General features: G+C 40.7%; 2 protein-coding genes across 2 annotated transcripts; one reads left to right on the top strand and one right to left on the bottom strand.

The window, feature by feature from the left end:
- Window positions 1-565: 565 nt before the first annotated feature.
- On the top strand, window positions 566-2,949 carry iah1 (isoamyl acetate hydrolyzing esterase 1 (putative)). The gene is made up of 6 exons (XM_038729033.1): window positions 566-682; window positions 827-879; window positions 1,049-1,200; window positions 1,883-2,044; window positions 2,141-2,262; window positions 2,539-2,949. Exons 1-6 carry the CDS (start codon window positions 620-622, stop codon window positions 2,713-2,715), a joined length of 729 nt encoding a protein of 242 aa, XP_038584961.1. The 5' UTR covers window positions 566-619; the 3' UTR covers window positions 2,716-2,949.
- Window positions 2,950-3,952: 1,003 nt separating this feature from the next.
- adam17a (ADAM metallopeptidase domain 17a) lies at window positions 3,953-23,927 on the bottom strand. The gene is made up of 19 exons (XM_038729032.1): window positions 23,731-23,927; window positions 23,271-23,403; window positions 21,890-22,023; window positions 21,491-21,579; window positions 20,060-20,249; window positions 18,259-18,389; window positions 18,053-18,139; window positions 15,630-15,752; window positions 14,480-14,624; window positions 14,072-14,163; window positions 13,498-13,650; window positions 9,034-9,233; window positions 8,785-8,888; window positions 8,510-8,644; window positions 7,701-7,831; window positions 7,421-7,499; window positions 7,141-7,229; window positions 6,935-6,994; window positions 3,953-4,790 (listed from the first exon to the last, which is right to left on the bottom strand). Exons 1-19 carry the CDS (start codon window positions 23,834-23,836, stop codon window positions 4,374-4,376), a joined length of 2,598 nt encoding a protein of 865 aa, XP_038584960.1. The 5' UTR covers window positions 23,837-23,927; the 3' UTR covers window positions 3,953-4,373.
- Between the last annotated feature and the right edge of the window lie 850 nt (window positions 23,928-24,777).

Genomic DNA, 24,777 nt, shown 5'->3' on the forward strand with positions numbered 1-24,777 from the left:
ACATTTATTAAGAAGACTTTTATCTAAAGTGAGTTACAATAAGTGCATTCAAACAACCGCAAAACTGCAAGAATTATGCAAATTCATCATCTTATATGATTAAATTTAATCATATGAGCTACTTCAAGAAAGAAATGCACAGTCCTGAACAGTCCTGCAATAAATCATACCTTCAAGAAAGTTAGAAGGATGTCCTTACTGGTATTGCGTTATATAGAAAGGTGTTTCTGTGATTTAGCCAACCCTCCAAATTTTGACTTTCGAGGTAATAATGTGATATTTAGAAAGATTTTAACTTAAATGCACAAAATTTATGCAATAGTAAGTCAATAACTCGTAATTCATATTTACTCAGTCATTCACACATTTCTATTTTTTTAGCTTTCCTTATAGAAATGGGCTTGCAAAATATAATGATGAGAATACAGTTTTTTTATTGGTTTATATTATATAATTGTATCTATCTAGCTAAAATCAAAATGCATAATTATAGAAAAAAGTAAATATAGAAAAAGTCATGATGTTTAGACTTTTATTGTGAAGTATGGTAACACACCCCGGCTCCCCTTAACCGGAAGTTCGGGTTGTTCTGCTGTCAGTTCCTACTTTCTTTTTCAAGATGTCCAAGTACAAAACAGTAATTTGGCCTAAAGTGATTTTATTTGGGGACTCCATCACACAGGTCAGCTCCTGCTAGATAATTGATCTTTAAGGACTGTAATATTTTTCTGCATACCGTCTGCTACTCAGTTATTTAGCAGTAGCTGCTAGCTTGCTAGCTTCAGTAAGTTATGCCATTAAAAACACAATGCTGTGATTCTTTCAGTTTTCCTTTCAAGCCAATGGCTGGGGTGCAGAAATTGCCAACAAATTAGCAAGGTAAGTAGTTCTCACATATTAGCTGTTAATTTAAATTTCGCATAAACACCTCAGGTTTCAGTAACAGTCCAGAGTTATGAACAGAAATTGTGTTGATGTGATAGTTTTGTAAACAACCAAATTGATGTGCCTTTCACTTATATCTGAATATGACGTGTTTTGCCTTCAGAACGTGCGATGTTGAAAACAGAGGACTGTCTGGCTACAACTCCAGATGGGCCAAGATAGTTCTTCCTCGCCTCATCGACACCCAAAACCCAGCAGACAACAACATAGCTGCTGTCACTGTCTTCTTTGGAGCCAACGACTGCGCACTGGAAGGTAAAACTTCACTGACAGAACCTGTACAGACAATTTAAGAAGTTCAGTAACTCTCTATTTGATTGATCTGAGTAGGGATCTCTGTGCTTTTTTTCTTAGTTTTTTAGGAATATTTTGTGTGAATATTTGTTTGTGTTACTTTGTTTATTTATCACTACAATACAATATAATAAAATTTAATCATATATGATTCAATATGTGCCTTTTGGACGCCAAGCCGCAACTTTAAAACACCAGTGGCAATCAGCCTACATTGGACCAGAGAAAGCAAAATGGTTTTCCAAATATTGAATGTGTGAGAACCACCTTTGTTTCCTTAGTGCATTGAATTGTGGGACAATACAGTGCAACAAAAAGCATACAAAAAAAATCAAGCATTTTTAGTACATTCAGTTCATCAAATTTTGTCACTTTTCCATACTCAAACCCTGCTTTAAAAGATGTGGATATTTACCAGGCAAGAAGCTATGTTTGGAACTTGGATCTTATGGAAGTGCAAGACTGAATCACTGGAGAACTATCCTAAATGTCTTCAGATGTCATCCACTGCTCGGGCTTCTTGGGATTATCCAAAATGACTAATTGAAAATGTTTGCATAAAAATATTGTCACTAATAATCAACCATCATATCCTAATGTTTGTGCATGATTTTGCCTCCTTTTGTCTGTTCCTGTCATGAAGATAAAAACCCCCAACAGCACGTCCCCCTGCAGGAATATTCAGAGAACCTGAAGGCGATCACCAGGCTCCTGGCGTCAGCTGGAGTGTCAGCAGACAGAGTCATCTTCATCACTCCTCCACCTCTTCATGAGCCAGCCTGGGAGAAGGAGTGCATTTTGAAAGGTAACATTCATTCACAGTGTTTCTCTCCTCGTCACGCAGACCATTTTTACTCTACAGGCCTACAGAGATCATGAATGCTTCATGTTTATTACCCAGGATGTGCTCTCAATCGCCACAACTCTGTTGCTGGCCAGTATGCCCAGGCGTGCGTCCAGACTGCTGGCGAGTGTGGTACAGACGTCTTGGACCTCTGGACACTCATGCAGAAAGATGGACAGGTGGGTAGTACTCATCATGGTCACTGCTGCATGTTGTTTTTGTTGTTGTAGGACATTTACGACTCTATGTAAATATAGTATATGTTGTCAATATGGTGTCCTTAAATGTTTCAAACATTTTCTTTTTTGTCATATTTGAGACAAACTAAAAGAATGGAAGTGACCAGACAAAGTATTTAGATTCGCCATTATACCCTATTATTTTTCTCCAAATTCATAATTTAACAGAAGTCTTCCTGTGGCATCAAACATCCTGTTTTGTCCTCTGCTTCACAGGACTACACAGCCTACCTGTCTGACGGACTGCATCTCTCAGAGAAGGGAAACAAATTTGTGGCTGAGCAGCTGTGGAGGCTTCTGGAGAGTCGTGTGACTGACCTTCCCTTCCTCCTGCCCTACTGGGGAGACATCGATGCCAAGAGCCCCGAGAGCAGCCTCCTCTGTGACCAGTGAAGGAGAGGACGTTTGGAAAAACATCTTCCATTAAGGTCCTACAAGGCTGATTATTCTGTGGAGAACATAACACTCAGCGGCATTCATGTGTTGCACTTGTTAAACTGCGAGCCAGACACGACTGCATTCCGGTTATGAAACCATGAAGCAGCTGTGATGTGTATATGTCAAATGCAAGACCATGTATTCAAGTTTAAAATGCACAATAAAGATTTTTATTTTGAGGTGTGTAGTTAACAGAAACAAAAAAGTAACTCAAGGGTGGACATTTTTAAACATTAAGAATATACACATCAGAACAGATGACACAGGACATCTGTCTGTTTTTGTATCAGTTCACATTCATCCAGTAAAGTCAATGTTAGCTACACAGTTTATTTTTTTTCCTTGACCTACTGTTAATACATTTTTCACTATTTTAACACGTGACACAGCAGGCAACAGTGGTGAGAGCGCATTAAATAAGAGGAAGAGGCGCAGAACTCACATTGGCACAGAAGACCCAAGCGGAAAAATAACATTGAGCACCTTCTCCGGTTTCTTTTCAAATTAAATTCAGGATTGTTCAGACTCATGTTCATCTACTGGGACGGTTAGGCACAAAAATCAGAAAAGGCACCATGTCGTTTCATAGAGGGATAAACCAGACAGAAAGAATACATGACAAAAAATAACCATCATTCTATTAGAGTCTTGCAACATCTCTTAGTTTCAACAGATGGACGAATACAATAAGTGTAATACTGACGTAAGAGACAACCCCTCGTTCCTTGCACAGTATTAAAATGTTGTATCCCAAATACAAGGGGGGTCAAAATATTATATAAGGCTGTAATTTTTAACAACAAACCACTGATGACACAGCACAGTAAAAACATGTACAAATTATTTCAATTATCCAGTGATGTGTTACTAGCGCAGTTATGACAGATTCAAGATGAAACATTTTTAAGTCAACGTTAAGTGTTTGCTGCTTAATATATCACACTGAAATGTTTCCTTTCACGGGAAAGTAACCACAGATACATTAATATGGAGTGGAGCAAATGGGTGAGTTGCATTGCTATGAACACAGTACTTCTGGGAAGGCGGTGGGCGAGGCTAAGGCTGTTAATGTGATGCTTTTTTAAAAAACAAACAAAAACAAACAACATGATCCACAATCTTTGACAACAGGACACACTGGCAAAATCGGATAGAGCCTTGGGTTCACTGTGATATTTTGTAATATGATATGTAAATAATTTTTTAATGCGTATTCAGAAACCATTTAGCCAATGGGTTATGACAAAAAGATAACTGAACTAATGTGTGATGGCAACAGGGCTGCGGTGGATTAAATCTCACAGACCTACTCTGATCCTGAAGGCTTCATCTGGTCAAGGAAACCCTAACTGAAAAAGACACAGCTTTATTTTACCACAGGCACACAAAAACCTGAATTCAGTAACTAATTTATTTGCAGTGACAGGGATTTAACACTACTTGTGTATTACTCGTATGGTGGTGCTTAAATCCAAATTACAGCTGGCTGATTAACATCCACATCTAGAGTTGCCGTACACTGACCTACAAAACACGTATGCTTTTACCTTTCAACAGATACGGTTGATATTTGCATGTTCCCTAAAACACGTATCAGTACTGGTGGTTTACTTTCAGCACTCGGTCTCTTTAGTGTCAATGCAGTCCTGCCTCTTGAGCCGCCGCCGGTCCCTGGCTGGCAGGTTCTGTTCTGTCAGATCCTCGTAGGAGGATTTCGTAGCCAACGAGCAGGCTCCTGCGGTTGTGAAATCGTCCGACAGGCCCTCCTCTCCCAGGTGAGAGTCGCTGCTGGTGTCCTCCTGGATGGTGGCCATCCGCAGCCCCCCTGCGCTGTCCGGGGTGGGGCCGCAGCTCGGGCCGGGGGCCTGGGTACTGCTGCTTGCCGCGGGAGGTGCCCCGAGCTGGCTCAGCTGCTGATGCTGCAGGGGCAGGGAGGAGGGCGCGGTCGGGCCGGCGGAGGAGCAGGGAGGCTGAGGAGGCTTGACGATGCGCACGGACGCCGACTCGAGGTTGCTCAGCATTTCTTGACTCTGAAGAGCAAAAACAACACGTGAGACTGAAGCACGTCAAAGCGTCTAAACGGTCTGACTGAGATGGGATCCATTCCCTTTTTACTCCATTCTGCATCAGATATTTCTCCTGATCTTCATACTTTATCCAGAAATAGTTTACCAAAACCGTAAAGATGTTTCCTCAAATTTAGTAAGAGCTATCTGCTACCTCCACCCCATTATCATCCCCAATACCCCCTTTAAAAAAGGGAATGAGTAAAACGAACATTTCTCACAGTGGACATCTTGAGTTGTCAAACAGAGGTGTAACTAATATTAATAATGGCTGCAGTCCATTTAGAAGCACAAGGACCCTGCTATTGTGCATGCTGGCTCACTTGCAGGACTTCCTGTCATACCTAAATGGAATTAAGCCATCATTAATTAGTTGCTCCGGCACTTTTCCTGCTACTACAAATCAAAATGTCTGCCATGTGAAAAGTCTATAGAGGAATGTGCCCTCAGTCTCCACGTGTTTCAAACCTAAGAAGGACTTGACACAGTGAAGAAGACAGCCATTGAAAAAAGAAAAAGAAAGGAGAAATAAAAACAACGATCACCTAAAGGACGTTACCCTCTTCATGTCAGCAGCAGATGCAAACTTAAAATACTGACACACACTGCATCGGATTTCACAAAAGACAACAAGGTGCAGCCTGCACAGTCCTCTCTCTGTTTGAATACTCCTCAAATGCAATCTTGCCTTCCTTGAGGTGACCTCTGATCGGATACGACTCTGCACGGCCGATGTCTGTACAGAGAAACACACTTATAGCTTTGTTCACATTGAACCGTTTTAGTTTGAGCCTCTCTCATGTCATCTCTCAGATTAAAAGACGCCGGTGAGTCTGAGGAGGCTGGAAATAATGACCAGATCAGCGATTACATCAAGGAGTAAGAGACTGCAGGAGTATCCCAAACGTGGGCCACCGACCATGCATCATCATGGACCTAATGGCAACGCAATTCGCAACACCAAACCATGGCACACACACTCACCTATGGCGGGAGCTCTACTACAAACTTCCACCATCTGCTGCAGTTCCAATGAGAACAGAAAGGGCCAAGGCAAAGAGTGATGGACAGGTCATTCGCAGCTTAAAGTGAGCAGGGAGAGCGAGGCCCTTACTGACAGATAACCTGACCACAAGTTCACACTGCTTCAAGTTAGAGCTTTTTCCTCGGGATTCTAAATGCATTTGTGTCCTGCTCTTGCTCTGCTCTTATTTTCAAGGCTTGAATCAATTTAGAACCAGATTTCTCAGGACCGCCTTGGGAATGATGTTACAAACATGTTTATTAAGTTAAAGAGTATGAATGGTTTGTAGTAGCATACATTGAATGTCAGAGAGACAATAAATATTTTGTCAGATTACAAATTGAGGCATTGCTCTTGTGGCGGCACAAACAGCATTTCTTAAAGTCTCGGAAAACCTGGTTTCAAATCCTACTTTTTTCCACAACATTTAAAATATATGACTAAATAAAGAACAATCAAAGTAACATTTTTGAGACAATCTGGGGATCATCAAGTGTTTAACAACAAGCAAACAACTGTTTTAATTCAAAAATTGCTAAATCCTGATTGGTGCACAGAAGTAAGGAACAGCAACATTTTCTAAATTTGTGTTTGAACTGTAGCTCATTATGTTGTGTACTCGTAAGTTGCTAGTAAAAGTTTTAATGTAGTTAAATTTTTTTAAGGACCTTTAATATAAATAACAAAAAGTTATTTATAAAGTTATATTGCTACTTTTAAGATTCTGGATTTTGTAAATTTGTTAGCTTTTTAATAAAAAAAACAAACAGTTTAACATGGTAGAGATACGTTTGGTGCACGTGCAAATACATAAAATAGTAAATTCTTATTTTATTGTTTATCATTGAAACTTATTTAATTTCCTCTCTGCAGGATACTTGCTGAATTGTAACACCTAGTTTAATGGTGAATATATAAAGAGCAAATACCTCCAACGTGAACAATTAACCGTCATGCTCGCCTCTCCCTCCGTCATTAAAGATGTCAGTGTGTTTAAAAAAGTAACGTTGTATTAGTTGGTTAGTGTGGCAGCAAGGCTAGTGCACAGGATCATATATGGGCATACAAGAGATGAGAAACTTACGCTTGGAGGGTAAAAGAAGGACTTTGTGTTCTCCTCATACTGCTGGTCGAGTCTTTTGTCCTGCAGAAATAAACACAAAAGGACAGGGCTTTAACGTAGCGGGTGAAGAAGCGATTTAACTTCAACCACAGAGTTACAGAATCCTAAAAAGGAGCAGTTAATGGTATGCAGGAAATAGTGTAACTGGATGTCCAGCTGTTTCTTACCACGCAGTGAACCAGGATACTGAGAGGAATCCAGAAGACGAGGGAAAACACCACGACAGAGCCCACAATGTTATCAGCCAGAAACTTCCCTGGTAAAGAAGCGGCGTTGAGGACGGTGGTAGATAAAAAAACCAAACAAACAGAAAGCCGAAGTTTAAGCAACAAATCAGGTTTGAACTTAACTCAGGTACTATAGTCATTAGCAACAACACAAACGACTGACTTTCCAAATACTAGATATATATATAGATTTGAAAGTGGCCTGTTCTAACCAGCTTACCAAATGTGTTAATATTCAGTTTGTCGATAAAATCCCACAACCTCTCGATCACGTCCTGCACCTGCTTCATGCACTTTCCCTGTTTTAAAAAGAGAAAATTGACGCTCTCCAAACAGTCAAATAAAGCAAAAATCAATGAACTCATTGTGACTTTTGTACAATTTTGTAAGCCCCGTCAGTGCTGGAGCGTGACAGGAAAATACTAAACATGACGGAAATGGGAGGATCAGCTAGAGTTCTGTCTGGAGAGTGGACAGATATAAAAGATTTGGTGACTCACGGCCCCGTCACAGAAGCCCACAGTGCAGGGTTTTCCTTTGCGAAGGAAAAGGAAACTGCCATTGGTCTGGAGGAAAGGAGAGCAAGTGCCATCTTTTCCCCTGCAGCACACTTTACAGGAGTTCTCTGTAGCTGCAAACAGAAGACAGGACCCTCCATTAATAGGGGCAGTGCACACATTCACTTTCAGAACAGAGATTGAAAGATTAATTCAGACTGGAGTCATTCATTCAGACATGTTCATCTCCTAAAATATTTTTAATATGCCACTGCCATCCAGAAAAATCTTTTGTCTAATGTCAACTTTCCCGGAATGAGTTTGTTTAACTTTTTTAAAGGGTTTCATGAGCCCAGGGCTTGTGGGATTTTCTACATCCACCAGTGGACCTTCCAATCCTTCAACTAAAGTTCAAATATGAAATTTGCCACGTAACACAAGTGCTGGTGTTTTTTTCCCCACATACACAAAACATGCGTCTTCCTGGGAGTTTGTCTTCGTGCTTAACTGACAACATATTCCTACAATACATCTATGAAAGGATTATATTTTTTTAATCTCAACTAAACAAAATTCTTATCATACTTGAATTTTTCAAGGTATGATTTCCATTTCTTTTCTTTACATTTCCTAATTTTGTCTGTCTGGTTTAAACTTCTCCGGGACCTCCATGATCACTGGGAATCTGCAGTTTTACAGTCAGACTGGCAGGATCCACAACATTAGTCGGACAAACCTCTTGAAGCTTTCCTAATTGTGTGACTTTTGCACATTTCATTCCTCAATCTTGTGACAAATGTACTGGTCTTTACCGTTGCATGCACAGGACTGAAGATTCTGCATGGCCTCACAAAAGGGGTTGCACTCTCCATTGCGACATCGGCCGTTGTCAACACACACGGTGTTGTCAGCAGCGTTTTCAGGAGGTGGACATTGACTGCTGTTGCCTGACTTGAAGAAAGGGTAGGGAGTTGTAGTTTTCAAGGTATTAACAATTTATCATTTTAAAAAAGGTACAAAACACAGAAGAAAACAGCCTTCAAGTGGTCGCTGCAGTTCTTGCATTACACCAGCAGGAGGCGCTCACCTGTGCAGGAGGATATGCCTTTACAGGTAGCGCTAATGGGTTCCTGGCACCTTGTTCCAGCCTGCTCAAACTTGCAATTCTTACAGCAAGGGCTGTTTCTGTCACTGTGGAGACAGAGACATATGTGACTCAAACTAGAACAAAGATTTTCAGACATCTTAAGTTCAATCAATGAATCCAGTGTTTGAGAATGTATTTAGACTTGACAAGTGGATTTTGTACAAGTGATCTATTGTTTGGATCTCATACCTGCACTGTGCACCACCTTTGAATTTGCAGTCGGATGAGCAGCAGGGGTCATCGTTGAGGTGGAGTAACCCGGGGTCGCACTCTTCCCCATCCTCCACTCTGGAGTTCCCACATACTTTACTGTTCCTCTCTATGAAGCACAAGGGAGCCTTAAAACGTAACGTCTTTCCTACGGAGATCTTGCTGCAGTTGGAGAAACGCTTTAGGAGGGAAGGGGAAGTAGACAGAGCTTATTATCTAGGGGTAGATTCTTTATGTTCAGCTGTGAAAGACGATGTGACAATGTGACTGCTGTGAAGCTAACATATTAGAACAGATGTAAAGCTTTTTCTGATGAAAAAGCAATTACATGGAACATGTATACAAAGTTAGTGAAACAATGGTGTTTCTACCTGCGACGAGTTTATCCTTAATGACAAAACAATGCATGCATTTACAGCCACGCAAACATTTTCATGGCCTTTGTATGCTTTTTTACTGATGCGTACTGATGTGGTTCAAGATTTCGTTTTAACCCTTGCTTAGATAAACAGCAGCACTTTTTACAATTAAACTGCAGCAAAAGTGATGTGCATATTAGCTGTTAAGGCTGACGTCAGAGGAGGTACAATTTATTTACTGTCTGTCATTACATTTCACAGGAACAACTGTGACTCACATTTATCCAACACTCTGTAGATTAAGCAACTCACTTAGGAATGGCATTCACACTTCTTATCACACTTTGCCTCATTAACTCAGTGCTTCTTCAGAACTGTCTGAGTAGCTTGTTATAATAATAATCTTTATTTGTAGAGCACTTTTCAAAAACAAGTTACAAAGTGCTAAAATACACGTTTATGGTAAATATAAAATAAGTAAAATAGAACAAAATAAAAGGGATAAAATAAAGTCAAATAAGATTGGGAAAGGCTCTCCTATAAAAGTATGTTTTAAGAAGGGACTTAAGAGTTCACTGACTCAGCCGACCTGATTTCCCCGGGCAGGCTGTTCCAGAGCCTCGGGGCCCTGACAGCAAACGCTCTGTCATCTTTAGTTTTCAGTCGAGAGTCTGGAACAGACAACAGACCTCTGCCCGAGGATCTCAAGGTACGTGCTGGTGTGTATGGGACTAAAAGGTCGGAAATATAACAAGGCGAGAGGCCATGAAGAGCTTTAAAAGTGATCAATAAAATTTTCAAGTCAATTCTAAAACATACTGGGAGCCAGTGTAGTGAAGCTAAAATAGGGGTAATGTGGTCATATTTCTTTGTTCTGGTTAAAAGCCTGGCAGCTGAGTTCTGGACAGTCTGGAGTCGATCAGTATATTTTTGGGTTAAGCAAGTGAAAAGGCTGTTGCAATAATCCAGGCGTGATGAGATGAAGGCGTGTAAAATGGTCTCGGTGTCCTTAAAAGTTAACATAGATTGAATTTTTGCTATATTTCTAAGTTGATAAAAACATGATTGAACAAGCTTTGTGGTGTGCTGCTCAAAATTTAATTTACTATCAAACCAAACACCAAGGTTCTGTGCAACAGGCTTAATATGATTTACTAGGGAACCAGCAGATGGCAGTATTTGTTTTGCCATCTGCTGAGACCCGATGACCAGGATTTCTGTTTTGTCTGAGTTCAGCTGGAGGAAATTATTTGACATCCATTTTCTAACTTCACAAAGGCAGTTAAGTGAACTCAGCATTCCAGGGTCTGTTCCTAAGACCGACCCCTGAGGCACACCATATTTAACTGGACAGAACGAAGAGACAGTTGTTTACAGACACGCAAAACTTCCTATTTGACAGGTAGGATGAAAACCATTCTAGGGCAGTACCAGAGATCCCCACGCAGTGTCTCAGTCTGTCTAACATGATGTTGTGATCAATGGTGTCAAAAGCAGCGCTAAGGTCCAGGAGTACCAGAACACATGCCTTCATCAGCAGACATTAAAAGGTCATTGGTGAGTTTAAGCAGCGCAGTCTCAGTGCTATGCTTCTTTAAAAGTGGGTTCACGCAAGCCGTTTTAAAATAATCAGGGACACAACCAGTAGATAGGGAGCTGTTAAAAACCGAGATCAACAGAATCCATTACTTTCAGTAAAAACTTTGTAGGTATTACATTAAGTGGGCTGGAGGACACTCTCATTTGTGATATTGTTTTCAAAAGCTCAGACAAGTCAATGGGATAAAACTGGTTAAAACTCTCTTGTTGCTGGTGAGGAACCTCCGAGTAAGAGGCCGCGGGGGTAATAGAGGCTCTGATTGACACAACCTTATTGGTAAAATAAGATAAAAACAATTCACAGTCATCATTACTTCCAGCTGAGGCACAAGGAGGGGTTGGGTTTACCAGCTGATCCACAGTCTTAAACAGAAACCTGGGATTGTGTTTATTTGTAGTAATGAGTTCAGAAAAATAATGTGTTCTCGCATCCTTAAGCATGTTATTGTAGTTAATTAATAAATCCTTCAGACTGTGGTAATGGACTTGGAGACTGGATTTTTTCCATCTGCGCTCTGCTTTCCTGCATTCCCTTTTTAGGCTGTGAATGTTGTCATTTATCCAGGGTTGCTTACTAGCTTTAGACATAGGCCTAACCTTTAGAGGAGCAGTAATATTTAGTGACGACAAGCAGATATGATTGAAATGATCGCCCAGATTGTTGGTGTTGGAATCAGACAGGTGTTGGTGTTGGTGTTGGTTGTTTGGCTCTGAAAGAATGCGCAAAACTTTGAAACACTTTGTTCATTAAAGATGCGAGAACACACGGAGCTTGGTGAGGCGGCATGAGTAACAGGCGAATCGCAGCTAAAAACAGATATGGTCATGTCCACTAATTCCACAGAGGAAATGCTGACACCCAGGGTAAAAACCAAGTCCAGTGTATGACCACGGTTATGTGTTTGCCCTATGACATGTTGTTTGAAGTTAAAAGAAGTGGCCATATTTAAAAGTCAGTTGCATTAACATTGTTGGGGTCATCAACATGAATATTAAAAATCGCCACAAAGAACAATTCTGTCATAATTTAAAACCAGAATAGATAAAAATTCAGGAAGTTCTGATAAAAATCCTCCAGGCGGTTTTGGGGGCGATAAATTATAACAAATATGATAGGTTGCAGCCCTCCAAGTTTTAGAGTGAGAACTTCAAAGGAGTTAAATTCATCACAGCGTACTTGATGACATTTAAAATTTTTCCTATACACGCTCACTAGCCCACCACCACAACAACTGACCCTCGGTTGACTAAAACAATCATATTTAGGCGGACACAGTTCAGCTAGCTAGCTTTAGTCATTCAATTGCAACCATGATTCAGTTAAAAACATAAAATCTAAATTTGCAGACAAGATAAAATCATTTAAGATAAAAGTCTTACTTGACAGTGATCTCACATTGAAGAGAGCCATTTTAAACGAGTTTGTTTTGGGTGCTGGAGTTGGTGCAGTTGTCCTAATCCTTATAAGATTACTATGATTTCTGTGTGTGAAGTGCACATTTCGGTTTACTGGTCTATGCGTGATGATGACAGGAATAGAAGTCTTTGGAACAGCGCTGGTAGAAGACGGCTTTATATGCCAGCAGGTGGAGACAGTTGTTTGTGGCAGTGAGGTAGAGATCTGTTCAGTGAGCAGTGGTGTGTCCAGGTGTGCTGCGTGAACGATTAGTCATTCACTTAAGTCATGTGTGGACCGCACCACATGCTGTATGTTAGCAGCTAACATTTCTGAGCCCCGTTTGTTTGGGTGAAGTCTGTCTGTCTTAAAAAGAGACATTCTTTGCCAGAAAATATTAAAGTTATCAACATAACACAAACCGTGAGCCCTGCAGGCGGACTGGAGCCAGTCGTGGAGGCCAAGGAGTCTACTGAAGCGGCCAGCACCGCGACCAACTGTGGGAATGGGACCAGAGATAAAAACGGACTTTCCACACAGCTTTAAGAAGTTAGCGGTTGGAGAGGCTGATGTGCGGAGGAGAGGCAGCCACATCCATAAAGCCAGTCAGCAGGGAATCTTTCTCTTTGAGTTCCTCTGAAAGTCGTCGGATGTCTTCCATAAGGTCAGCAATCATTTTGTTCGCTTTCTTAAGGAGTGTGCAGTCCTCATGGGGCAGTGTTATCTCGGCTAGCATAACGTTAGTCGGCGGAGCTTTGTTGTGATCAGTAGCGTTCATAGCGTTTTTACACTCATCTAGTTTAGAATCCATGTCGGACGACTAAAATCCTTAACCCATTTAAGTTAGATAAAAGGATTTAAAAAATGTAATGTAAAAGTGTGGATTAAAACGGTTATAAGAGTCAGGTTTAACGCGGAGCTTCCGACAGGTCGCTACAGACGCATGCGCAGAGGACAGATTACGTCAGCGATTACATCAGCAGGATGACATAACGAGGTTGTTATATACCTTCCTACATCGTAATGCTTCTGTTGTATCCTGTTGTATGTTTAAGTTGAACACCACTTTTTATCTGGGCAGCCAGGTACCTTGTTGTTGATATGGTCTCCGCTCACAGCGATTGGGTACATGACAAACTTCCCCCCATGGTCGTCACTGGGTGCACAAAAAGGGATGTTGTCAGGATCGTGCTCTGCTCCAAAGTTATGGCCCAGCTCATGAGTGGTCACCAAATCTGCTTCCTGAACAGAGCAGACCAGATATATTTGCTTTAAATATCAGATCATCCATCAAGCAATGTTGGACTGACAACATGTCTCTACTCAACACAAAGATGCTGGTGTTTAACTACTAGTCATAATATTTCACTGACAGAAACATTTATTTATTCACAGAGGCTAGAGATGCACTCTCAAGAAATAGCCCCCCCAAATCCCAAAACTTCCTCCCAACTCAGATAGAAACTGTGCAGAGGAGCAACCTGAGGTTTCAAAATGCAACCAAGTTGACATCAATACTCATAACACCCACACAAAAAGGTGTGTCTGGCCTACTTAGAATCTAAACTTGGCTTGGTGACATATTGCATAACATCCTGAGTAAAACCTGAGTGCACCATGTCATAACTTTTGTCAAAGATGAAGACTGAAAATTAAAACAGACCTTTGTTAGGATGGTTTTGCCATAGTTCTTGGTGCTGGTCAGGCCGGTGTTGAGGTAACTTGGCTTCTTTACAGAGTGAGATGGGTAGTATGCTACAAAAATCACACAATCAAAGAATGATGTCAGTATCGGGTTTTGCTTTCAAAAAGCCCGGGTGTCCAACACACAGTTCCATGTCGACAGTGCACATGAATGTAACAGATTTTTGTTGACACTGCAACAAAGATGGTCTCTTTCAAAAATGACACACAAGCAACAAAACAGAGCAAAGTGTCATTCCATTATAAAATATTTCACTGATACAGATTCAACTCAGCCTACATTAACCATATACTAGTAATGTAGGATGGTTGCTAGTTTGTACCATGTAGATGTCTTTACACTTATCAAGAGATAAGATGTACTTACGTTTTGGGCAGAGGCCGCCGAGGGCCAGAGGTTTGGAGGGGGCCACGTAGGCCAGCCCCAGTGTGCCCTCATCAAAATCCTGGTAAGTGAACAGGTGGGCGAGACACACAGCGGAGGCGTTGTCAGCTATGTCTGAGCTGAATTGCTGTGGGACACAAAGAGAACCTTTATTTACCAACATTAGTGTATGTCAAAATTTGTTGTATTCCTTGTTTTACAAAGACACTGCAGAATGAGCCCTTTTCAATAAGGTTTTACTTACATAAAAAAAATAATAATAATAAAAAAAAACTCATTGTGATAATGACGCGAAACTATGCGCCAAACTGGACTTGTTTATTATTATAAACGATTATAAAAATTATACCATTATATAAGAAAAAGGATATGGGTGAAGGAATGGATAAGCACACGCGGGCAGCAGGGATTGTCTGTGCTGCAGAGAGAGTTGAAGGTGGGTAAAAAATGTTTGTAGTGTAGCTCTGCCAGCTGCCTACTATCATTGACTGGATGTGGATGTCAAGTCGGCCGACGACTGGCATGTGCCGATTGATCGCAGATTTTCCCCCGATCACAGCCCGACGGTCCGCAAGCTAGGCGACGTGCAAACAGGTCTTAAAATCGTGTAGCGTGAACTAGGCCTTTACTTCACTAGCTTAGTTTCGCTCAATTCCTGGATATCTATGGGATTATGCTTATGTTATTTGATCACATAGAGACTCAAAAATTCAGCCAACATATCGGACATGCTGTTTGACATAACTTCAGACAGCACCAAAAACATAAAAAAGGTCCGTCCTAAGGTAGTTATTAGTTTCTGACTCTAAAGTGGGAAAAACAGTTCCCCAAAACTACTGAATCTCTGAACTCTCTTTAACTAAATCACACATATGTAGGCTCTTCTATGTGATCTCCTTTGGAAATCTTATGTAACATTGTTTCCCTTCCATTCAATGAGCCTCCCCTGAAATAGTTTGGAGCCTCCCTGAGGGCCTCACATTTTGAAAACCTCTGACCTAGAACATAATTTTGATATTCTTTCCCAAACTTCCTCTCTCACACCGACATACTGTTGCTACACATTTTGTGTATCTAGACATATCCTGTCATTCTGTCTGACAATCCATCTTTCACTCCGTCTCTCTCTTACCTCCAGAAGTCTCTTCACATCCCACACCTCCCTTCCTCTGGGGCTGTTCTCCATGTTGTAGTGTACCCAGTCAGAGCCAGCATGGCCAGGGGGAGGCTTTGTAGGCTCCTTGTTGATGATGATCTGCGAATGGTAACCACAGACACCGTTTACGAACAATTCATCATGTGTTATTACAGAATAATGTTTTTTTTTTAAAGAATTTAAACAAATCTTTGCATACTGGCTCATAATTGTTGTTACATAAAAACATTTCATAGTCTAGATATAAAGACATACAGGTGCTGGTCATATAATTAGAATATCATCAAAAAGTTGATTTATTTCAGTAATTCCATTCAAAAAATGAAACTTGGATATTATATTCATTCATTACACACAGACTGATACACAGTATTTCAAATGTTTATTTCATTTAATTGTGATGATTAAAACTGACAACTAATGAAAATCCCAAATTAAGTAACTCAGAAAATTTGAATATTACTTAAGACCCATACAAAAAAAGTATTTTTAGAAATGTTGAACATGAAAAGTATGAGCATGTACAGCACTCAATACTTAATTGGGGCTCCTTTTGCCTGAATTACTGCAGCAATGTGGGCGTCGCATGGAGTCGATCAGTCTGTGGCACTGCTCAGGTGTTAGGAGATCCCAGGTTGCTCTGATAGTGGCCTCCAGCCCCTTCTGCATTGTTGGGTCTGGCGTATCGCATCTTCCTCTTCACAATACCCCATAGATTTCCTATAGGGTTAAGGTCAAGCGAGTTTGCTGGCCAATTAAGAACAGGGATACCATGGTCCTTAAACCAGGTAGTGGTAGCTTTGGCACTGTGTGCAGGTGCCAAGTCCTGTTGGAAAATGAAATCTGCATCTCCATAAAGTTGGTGATCAGCAGGAAGCATGAAGTGCTCTAAAACTTCCTGGTAGATGGCTGCGTTGACCTTGGACCTCAGAGAACACAGTGGACCAACACCAGCAGATGACATGACTGAGTGATGGCCATCACTGACTGTGGCAACTTTACACTGGACTTCAAGCAACGTGGATTCTGTGCCTCTCCTCTCTTCCTCCAGACTCGGGGACCTTGATTTCCAAAGGAAATGCAAAATTTACTTTCATCAGAGAACATAACTTCGTACCACTCAGCAGCAGTCCAGTCCTTTTTGTCTTTAGCCAAGGAGAGATGCTTCTGACGCTGTGTCTTGTTCAAGAGTGGCTTGACACAAGGAATGCGACAGCTGTCTGTGCGTGGTGGTTCTTGAAGCACTGACTCCAGCTGCAGTCCACTCTTTATGAATCTCCCCGACATTTTTGACTGGGTTTTGTTTCACAATCCTCTCCAGGGTGCAGTTATCCCTATTGCTTGTACACTTTTTTCTACCACATCTTTTCCTTCCCTTCGCCTCTCCATTAATGTGCTTGGACACAGAGCTCTGTGAACAGCCAGCCTCTTTAGCAATGACCTTTGTGCCCTCCTTGTGCAAGGTGTCAATGGTCGTCTTTTGGACAGCTGTCAAGTCAGCAGTCTTCCCCATGATTGTGAAGCCTACAGAACTAGACTGAGAGACCATTTAAAGGCCTTTGCAGGTGTTTTGAGTTAATTGGCTGATTAGAGTGTGGCACCAGGTGTCTTCAATATTGAACCTTTTCACAATATTCTAATTTTCTGAGATACTGATTTTGGGGTTTTCATTAGATGTCAGTTATAATCATCAAAATTAAAAGGAATGAACACTTGAAATATATCAGTCTGTGTGGAATGAATGTATACATTATACAAGTTTCCTTTTGATGATATTCTAATTATGACCAGCACCTGTATACTGTGTATTAGATTCCCTTTGTCCCTCAAATACTGATGAATAATAAATTATTTTACATTAAACTGCAACATAGTTTGTCCAAAGTGTTACTCACATAAGTAAAAGTAGCATTACTGCAGTAAAAATAGCTTTATAGGTAGAGGGGACAATGTGACTCAAGTCAGCATCATGCTTTAGGGTTTACATTCAAGTCCTAAAACCATTTTTCCTTTTTTTAATGTACTGGGATTCTTCTTGACATGTATGGTGTAAAAAAAAAAAGAAAACTAACTCTGTATAGCTGAATGAATGCATATCTTTTCAGTGAGAAAACCCCAAACTCAGTTTGACAAAACAGTGTCTCCATTCATTCCCAAAGCCTGTGGAACAAATTAAATTACCCCACGAAGCTCACACAAAAGCGTTCAGTTCCTCCTAAAAATGCTTTTCTCAAACCCACTGAGAGACAGTGTTGTTCTCAGCTCCACTTCCAGGAGTGACTCGGTGTAAAACAAAGCGGTCATGCTGCTGGGAGCAGTGACGTCTGATGATACAACGCCACAACTTGTTCCAGAGGTGAGACTCGAAGTACAACATGCAGCCAGCCGCACACACACACCTGTTGGATCTGGACCCCGTAGCCTTTGAATTCATCATCCCAGGTTGTGTTCCTATAAATGTCATCAACTCGATCAATCAGCTCAATCTGGAGGGAGAAAAGAAAAATAATTCATCAATTCAATCATATAGCAAGAATTATTCAAGTAATATATGAACACAACTACAAGAATTTATTTTGACTTTGCCCATATCAGAAAGACAGACCAGGTAGTTGAGTGTGACACTCTCTTGACCGCGCCCCATGTGTTTAAAGAAGCGATAATCTGCAACCAGCAACAGGGGGCAGGTATTCTTCTTGTGATCATGAGCCTGTCTCTTCTCTCGATGGTGGTGAACTACAAGGAGGAAGCAGGAAGAGTGAGAGAGAGATAGACAGATATATTGGAAGGGGTAGAGAAAGAAACATAGTCAAAAGAAGTAACAATATTCAAAACTATCATGGGTAAGCTTACATAAAAGACAAGACAAAGTTAACAATGAGGCCATGGCTCCAGTATCCAACTGTTAATTGCCCTCATTTTCACATTTAGCAGCACGTTGTCTTTTTTGTTGCCTGTGAACTGATTAGGCTCTGCCTCCGTTCTTCAATTCTTCAAGCCAGAATTAAATAGCAGTTTATCTTTATAGTAGAGTGCATAATAATAAGTGTGAACGAGGTCCGCAGTATATTCTGACAGCTAAAGGAGGCAACGATTTCACACACAGACCGTACAGTGTTACATTCAAATCAAGCTCCAGCTAGTGCAGAGGTTGAGGTGTACTCAGTAGTTTTCACTTCTATACAATGATCTGTTTTACATAACTTCATAGTACCAAATAGATTAAGCAATGCCCATGCATTCACTTTGTAAAGGCAATGCTTAAGGGTGCAAACAAGTATTTTCGTAGGCAATTAATATACTGATAATTATGTTTTCACAAATGCTTCTCAAGAGTTACATTGTAAGAACAATACAAGTTCAAACTGCAATTATTTCAGGGACAAATTTCTTCCACTACAATAATAATAAACCTAAATACAATAAAAATGTACCCACTTTTCGCTTGGTCATGTGTTTCCTCCCTGCAATGACTCTATACTTCCCCGGGTTCAGAGCCTTTAAAGGCTACAAGATGAAAAAAACCCATCTTAAAATTGTAACATTTTGTAGTTTACAAATGCAAAATTAATGCAAATCCTCACATTGTAGAAGCTGTAAGTGAGGATCATGTTTATCTCACTGCCACAGAAAAGCATAGGGGAGGGAATCTGGAGGGACGCCTCATAGCTTCACAAATCCTAAACTCTTGAAACAGTCAGAAGCGGAAAATAACAGAAAAGGACACAGGAAGCAGCGAGACATTTGAACATTACATCACACACTTGGCTGTGCGCCGTTCAAAAGTGTGGGTGTGTGCTGCCCTGGCTTCCACAACAAGCAGTGGGAGACCAGTGACGACTCAGAGTCATCTCATTGGGCAGCAGTGCCTCCATGAATTTAAATGCCTCCTCCGTAAGAACCTTCACCTCAACTCATATCCCCAATGAGTGCTTTCAACCAGCAGCCTGTAAGAGGTGTTTTAGATTCCTCTGCTGGCACATTATCAGTGTTACATGCTTTACATTTCCAAAGCAGCACAAAAGAGAAAAAAAAGGCATTTGGCTGTTACATAATCCCCACTTGTCTGCAGTGTGTATGTGCATAATATGGGCTAGGTTTGACAGATGAAAAGACTTTTGTTAAAGTGACTGTTGCAGAATATAACACCCACCTCCTTTGTCTCACTACTACAGCCGCCTCCTTCATTCTCAACATTTGTTATCCTCCTCCTACTTTTTATCTACTCTTTACCATCCACTAACAAGAGCACAGAGCCTAAGCTGCACCAGATCTGTGATCTTCAACAACCCCCTATATACTTCATCCTCCTCCTACACGTTTCCACTACACGGGCACAAATATGAACACACACACCCCAGCAAGACTCTCGACCCCTAGCGTGGGAAACGGACAGCAGAGCTCACCCTTTTCCTGGTCCACCTCCTCCTGCCCGTCCCAGTCCCTCCTGGCAGTCCGTGGCAGCAAGTTTTCAGCCTCTGCGTGGATGTAACCACACACTTTTGGGGAGATGATGCGGCTTAGGTTCCTGATGTCGTCCGAGCGATAAACCAGCAACCTGCCATCAGTCGGGGAATTGGTAAACCTCCACAGGGGCTAGAGGAGTCAGAGAGAGTAGAGGTCGGGAGGGAGAAAAAAAAGGAGTAACAAAAAGAAAATACAAAGACATTTCCAGGTAGTGGCAGTGGGGTAGGGAATTCAAAAGGAATGCCTGTCACTGGCTATTGCAACGTAGACATTTCATTTCTTCTCATTCTTCACCAACATTTATATACAACATAGCCCTTACGTACTCGGACAGCAACACATTTTGTTTTGACCCCCCCCCCGGAATTTTAAACAGTGCAGTAGAACAGTGTCAAAATTAAGCTGAGTCAGTCCTCTCTGTAATTGTTTCATTTCAGAACCAATTTGCTGGATGGCAGAGCAAAATGTGTCACTGTCAATATACTTACAAAATGCACTGTATACTTGTGGTAGAGTGGAACAGTTCCAATTTTTTTGCGCAAGATGTCCTCATCGTTAGATATACTGGGCTACAAAGCAAAACTATCAATCAAACTACCCACCTCTCCTCCTTTACATTTACTTATTTAGCTGATGCTTTTATCTAGGGGTGCACCGAAATGAAAATTCTTGGCCGAAGCAAAAACCAAATATAATGAAAAAATTTGCTGAATAGCGAACAAGTACATTCACATTTTTTACCACTGCATAAATTAAATAGTCAAAATGTGCTTTTTAGTGTTTTCCACAGGATTTGGAGAGACCATAGTGGGTGGGGCTGAGGCCAGAGGGTCGGGTAAAGTAAATTACATGTGGCTTAAATACGTGTGCACTCCAAATTTAGGTGCAGCTAGCTTAATCATCTTCTCAGAAATGAGTGACAGAAATACTCATAGCGGGTCAGACCCTATGGTCAGACTGTTTGTTGCCTGTGCCTTGTAGTAGGAATCAAACCCAGGTCCCTCACACCAAAGGCACGTGTCTTACCCACTACACTATCGCCACCCCATAATCATTTAGTCATTTTTTTATGTCAAAAAGCATCATCAAGAAAAAGGCACCCACACACTGAAAAGCTTCCCAGATTTAGAGTACAACACTGTAGCACAGTATTCAATTATCATTTGGTTGCCTTTTTCTTGATTTTTTTTGTGGCTTTGGTTATGTCGATCCGACCATCACAGCCTTCACCAGCTCTACCCTCTACGGTCAAACTTCAGCCAAATGCCTTGGATAAAATGGCTGAGGGTTAAGTGTCTTACAAAAAAATGGTAAAGGGTCAATACCCCCTCTGTTTGGATTCTACACAACGATTGATTTTACAGCCTTACCTCTACATTGTATTCTGCGTCATCGGTTAGAATATGAGCAGAAAACTCATCTCCTTCTATGTGTGCCTGCACACGTGAATTCTCCTCTCCTGCAAACACAAAATAAATAAGGTTACTTTTTAAAGATTGACAAATGCAGACTAAATCCAATAATGTATTAAGTATAGTGCACAGATACATTCACATAGTTTTGTGCTAGCCATCCCAACATTTTAGTTATTAATCATGTGTGGCAAACAGTGGCTATTATTCAGATATCTCAGATTAAGGTTTTAACAAACAATTTGTCTATTAAGCTTTACTTGTTTTGCATATGCAAACTAAGACAAAGCCCGATCAGGAAAATATAGTATTTAAAAAACATTGGTGCATCCCTCATCCTATAAGTCATTCGCTTACCAACAACATGTCCAGTGAAATAGTTCTGCAGCTGAACATCATAGTTCTCCTCCCTCCCGTGTTTATCAGCAAACACAGCTTTGAAGTTGTCAGTGAAAAGGTCTGTGTTGGTGGTCAAGTAGAGCTTGAAATTTCTAAAGTCGAAAAAAGATAAAAATAGCTTATTTCTACTTTAATCCAAACACGATTACATGGCTGCTTTCAGTACTGTGAAGAGTCAAATGGGATTTGATGCTGGGCGTATTTAGTCACAAGGTGAGAAAATACTTTCAGTATGACCCGTCTTGTATGATCATAGTTTTAGTCTGATCTATGATATTTAAAGATGACATTTAGAGTAATTGGTTGCTGTAAAAACAATTGTATGTGCTGTCCATCCTAGCAGTGATGGGGGTGCAGTAATGCATCGCAAACATTAACTGAGGCTCATATGACATCTATTTAAGACATTTGTTTGCCAAACCAAGGGGGTATTTTAGTCATCAACTTCCCTCTTTTTGTTTCCACTTACGGTGTTTCCTTGCTGGGTTGCAGTGGACGGAGAGGGAATTTCCTACAAAAATGTTTTGGAAGATGCCCACTTTATAAACTAACTCCGACCACAGAAGCATGATTTCAGCTCTGGCTGTTGTCCAAACTTTAGAATGTATTTTAACGCTATGCAAGGACTGTGGATTTTGACCAATCTGGCTGTTCCTGTCTCAGAAGCACATACATGCTTTGATAAGGTCTACCAACTGTTTCAAGCAACGCAACAGTCTATGCTCTGGAGAGAATCTCTGATATTTCCAATCCTGTCACAGATGACTACAGCATTTCACTATTCAGCTGAACATAAAATCTGCAGAGTGGACCTTTATCTATATTTTTCAATCTGAAATACAGACCAAGTGAAGTTATTTAGGTTTTCATTTAGTTTGGCTTTTATGGTCACCCTTCTCTCTTTTGCTCTCTTCTCTCTCCCCTCTCTTTAATTTCTTTCTTTCTTCCCTACCTTGGTATTGAGGCTTTTATTTTATTTTTTATTTAGAAGGACAAATAGAGGGAGTGATCACGCCTGAATCAAAAACATTCAGGATTTGTGAACAGGCATCTGAACCCACTAACGCACTGCATCTAGTAATGTGTGAACTGCTTTTCCAGTGTGCACAGTCACAGTGTGTGAAAAGGGCAATCACATTCGCTAAGTATGCCAGTTATTATCCTCTTCAGCAGTATGGACAACAAGAATGATTGCAGCAACCAATCAGTAATAATTTTCAATATATGCATGGGCATGTGAGTTTTGTTTTGAAACAGATTTGACCCTACCCTGCATCATTCCACAAAAAACACTGTGCTTCAAGGTGGGTTAATGTCAGACATGAGGGTGCTGATGTACCTGTGCAGGGCTCTGAAGCTCACCAGGCGCTCCAGGTGGGACTGGGTGCGGACGTCCCTCTTCCTTACAGAGTGCAGCTGGAGGCCCGACGATGGAAGCACCTCAAAATCTGACAGGATGGAGTTCAGGGCATCTGGAAAATAAATATAGAGAGGCGATGATGGTCATACACGACCAAGAAAGAAACTGCTTTTTTTCATTAAAATGACCAGACTGATAACACCTGGAGCCAAGGCTAGCCGGGTGATGCTTTTGTTTAGCAGATAATTAAAATTAACCAGGACTCAATACCGTAACATTTTATAACCCTTAGTTAAAATATTAAATATTAGTGTTGATCATCACTGTGAATAAACTTAACATTGATAGCATAAAGTCACAGCAATCATCGTTAACGCCCATTATTCCAAAGACAGTTAGCATTACCATTGTGCTAACGTTAGCTTGATACGTTACTTACCAAATTCCGTGTTTTCTTCATGATTCTCCTCCGGAGTAACTCTTGACTTAACTGCACCGTTGACCCAACAAGGAGCCAGAAAGGCAATTAATAGTAAGCGCCTCATTTTCAGTTGGCTACGCTACTGCTGTCATTTTCGAGAGTAAGTCGGTTTGTCTAAAACAGCTAGCTGAGCTACCCGGAAGTGCGTCGAAGAGAAAACATCCGCTTTCAGCATAATATGCGGGAATGCGGGAAGCAGAAACACCGAAGTTACACAGATGATTCATGACAGAGGAGGAAGTAAAAGTCGCAAAACCACAATGTAAAGTCCTGCCTTGAATAGTAGAAATCTCCATTATGCAGAAAAGAGTGTAAAAACATAATGTATTTAACTGGATTATTATCAGAGGTGGAAGAAGTATTCAGCAAATATACTCCATCACAAGTCCTGCATGGCATGAAAAATCTTAATTAAGTAAAAGTAGTCAAGTATTATCAGAAAAGTGTAAAGTATCAGATAGGCCCACCTAAATACACTTTTCTATTCTGTCTTTATGCAGGACAGTGGCCCTTCCCACTGCCACACACCGATGCATGCTTGGGCAAGACAAGAGTGGAGCAGCAATGATTAGTCGATTAATCAATCAGTTGATTGAAAGAAAATGAATCAGTCATTTTTTACGCAAAAATGTGAAACATTGCTGGTTTCGTCCTCGTAAATGTAAGGAACTGCTGCTATTCTTTGTCATTTATGATAGTAAATGAAGAGTCTTTTGGTTGGACAAAATAAGCCATTTGAACACTTTAGGCTTTGGAAAATTGTGATTAGCATTTTTCACAATTTCTTGACATTTTATAGAAGACTAAACAATTAATCATGAAAATAGTTAGCAGATAAGAGGCGTGTGCCCTCTGAGTTATATAGCAAGTCTCCTTAGTAAGAGTGTCAGATAAATGTGTAAAATGTAAATGTTAGATTATTACTGGATTATTTCTAAAATTATACATTTACATTAACATGTAAAATGTATTTTAATGTTGGTGAAGTTTAACAATTTTATGTTG

The sequence above is a fragment of the Micropterus salmoides genome, unplaced genomic scaffold (assembly GCF_014851395.1).
Source record: "Micropterus salmoides isolate LMB-PRFRI ecotype aquatic unplaced genomic scaffold, ASM1485139v1 Ms_hic_scaffold_19, whole genome shotgun sequence".
NCBI classification, from domain to species: Eukaryota; Metazoa; Chordata; class Actinopteri; order Centrarchiformes; family Centrarchidae; genus Micropterus; species Micropterus salmoides.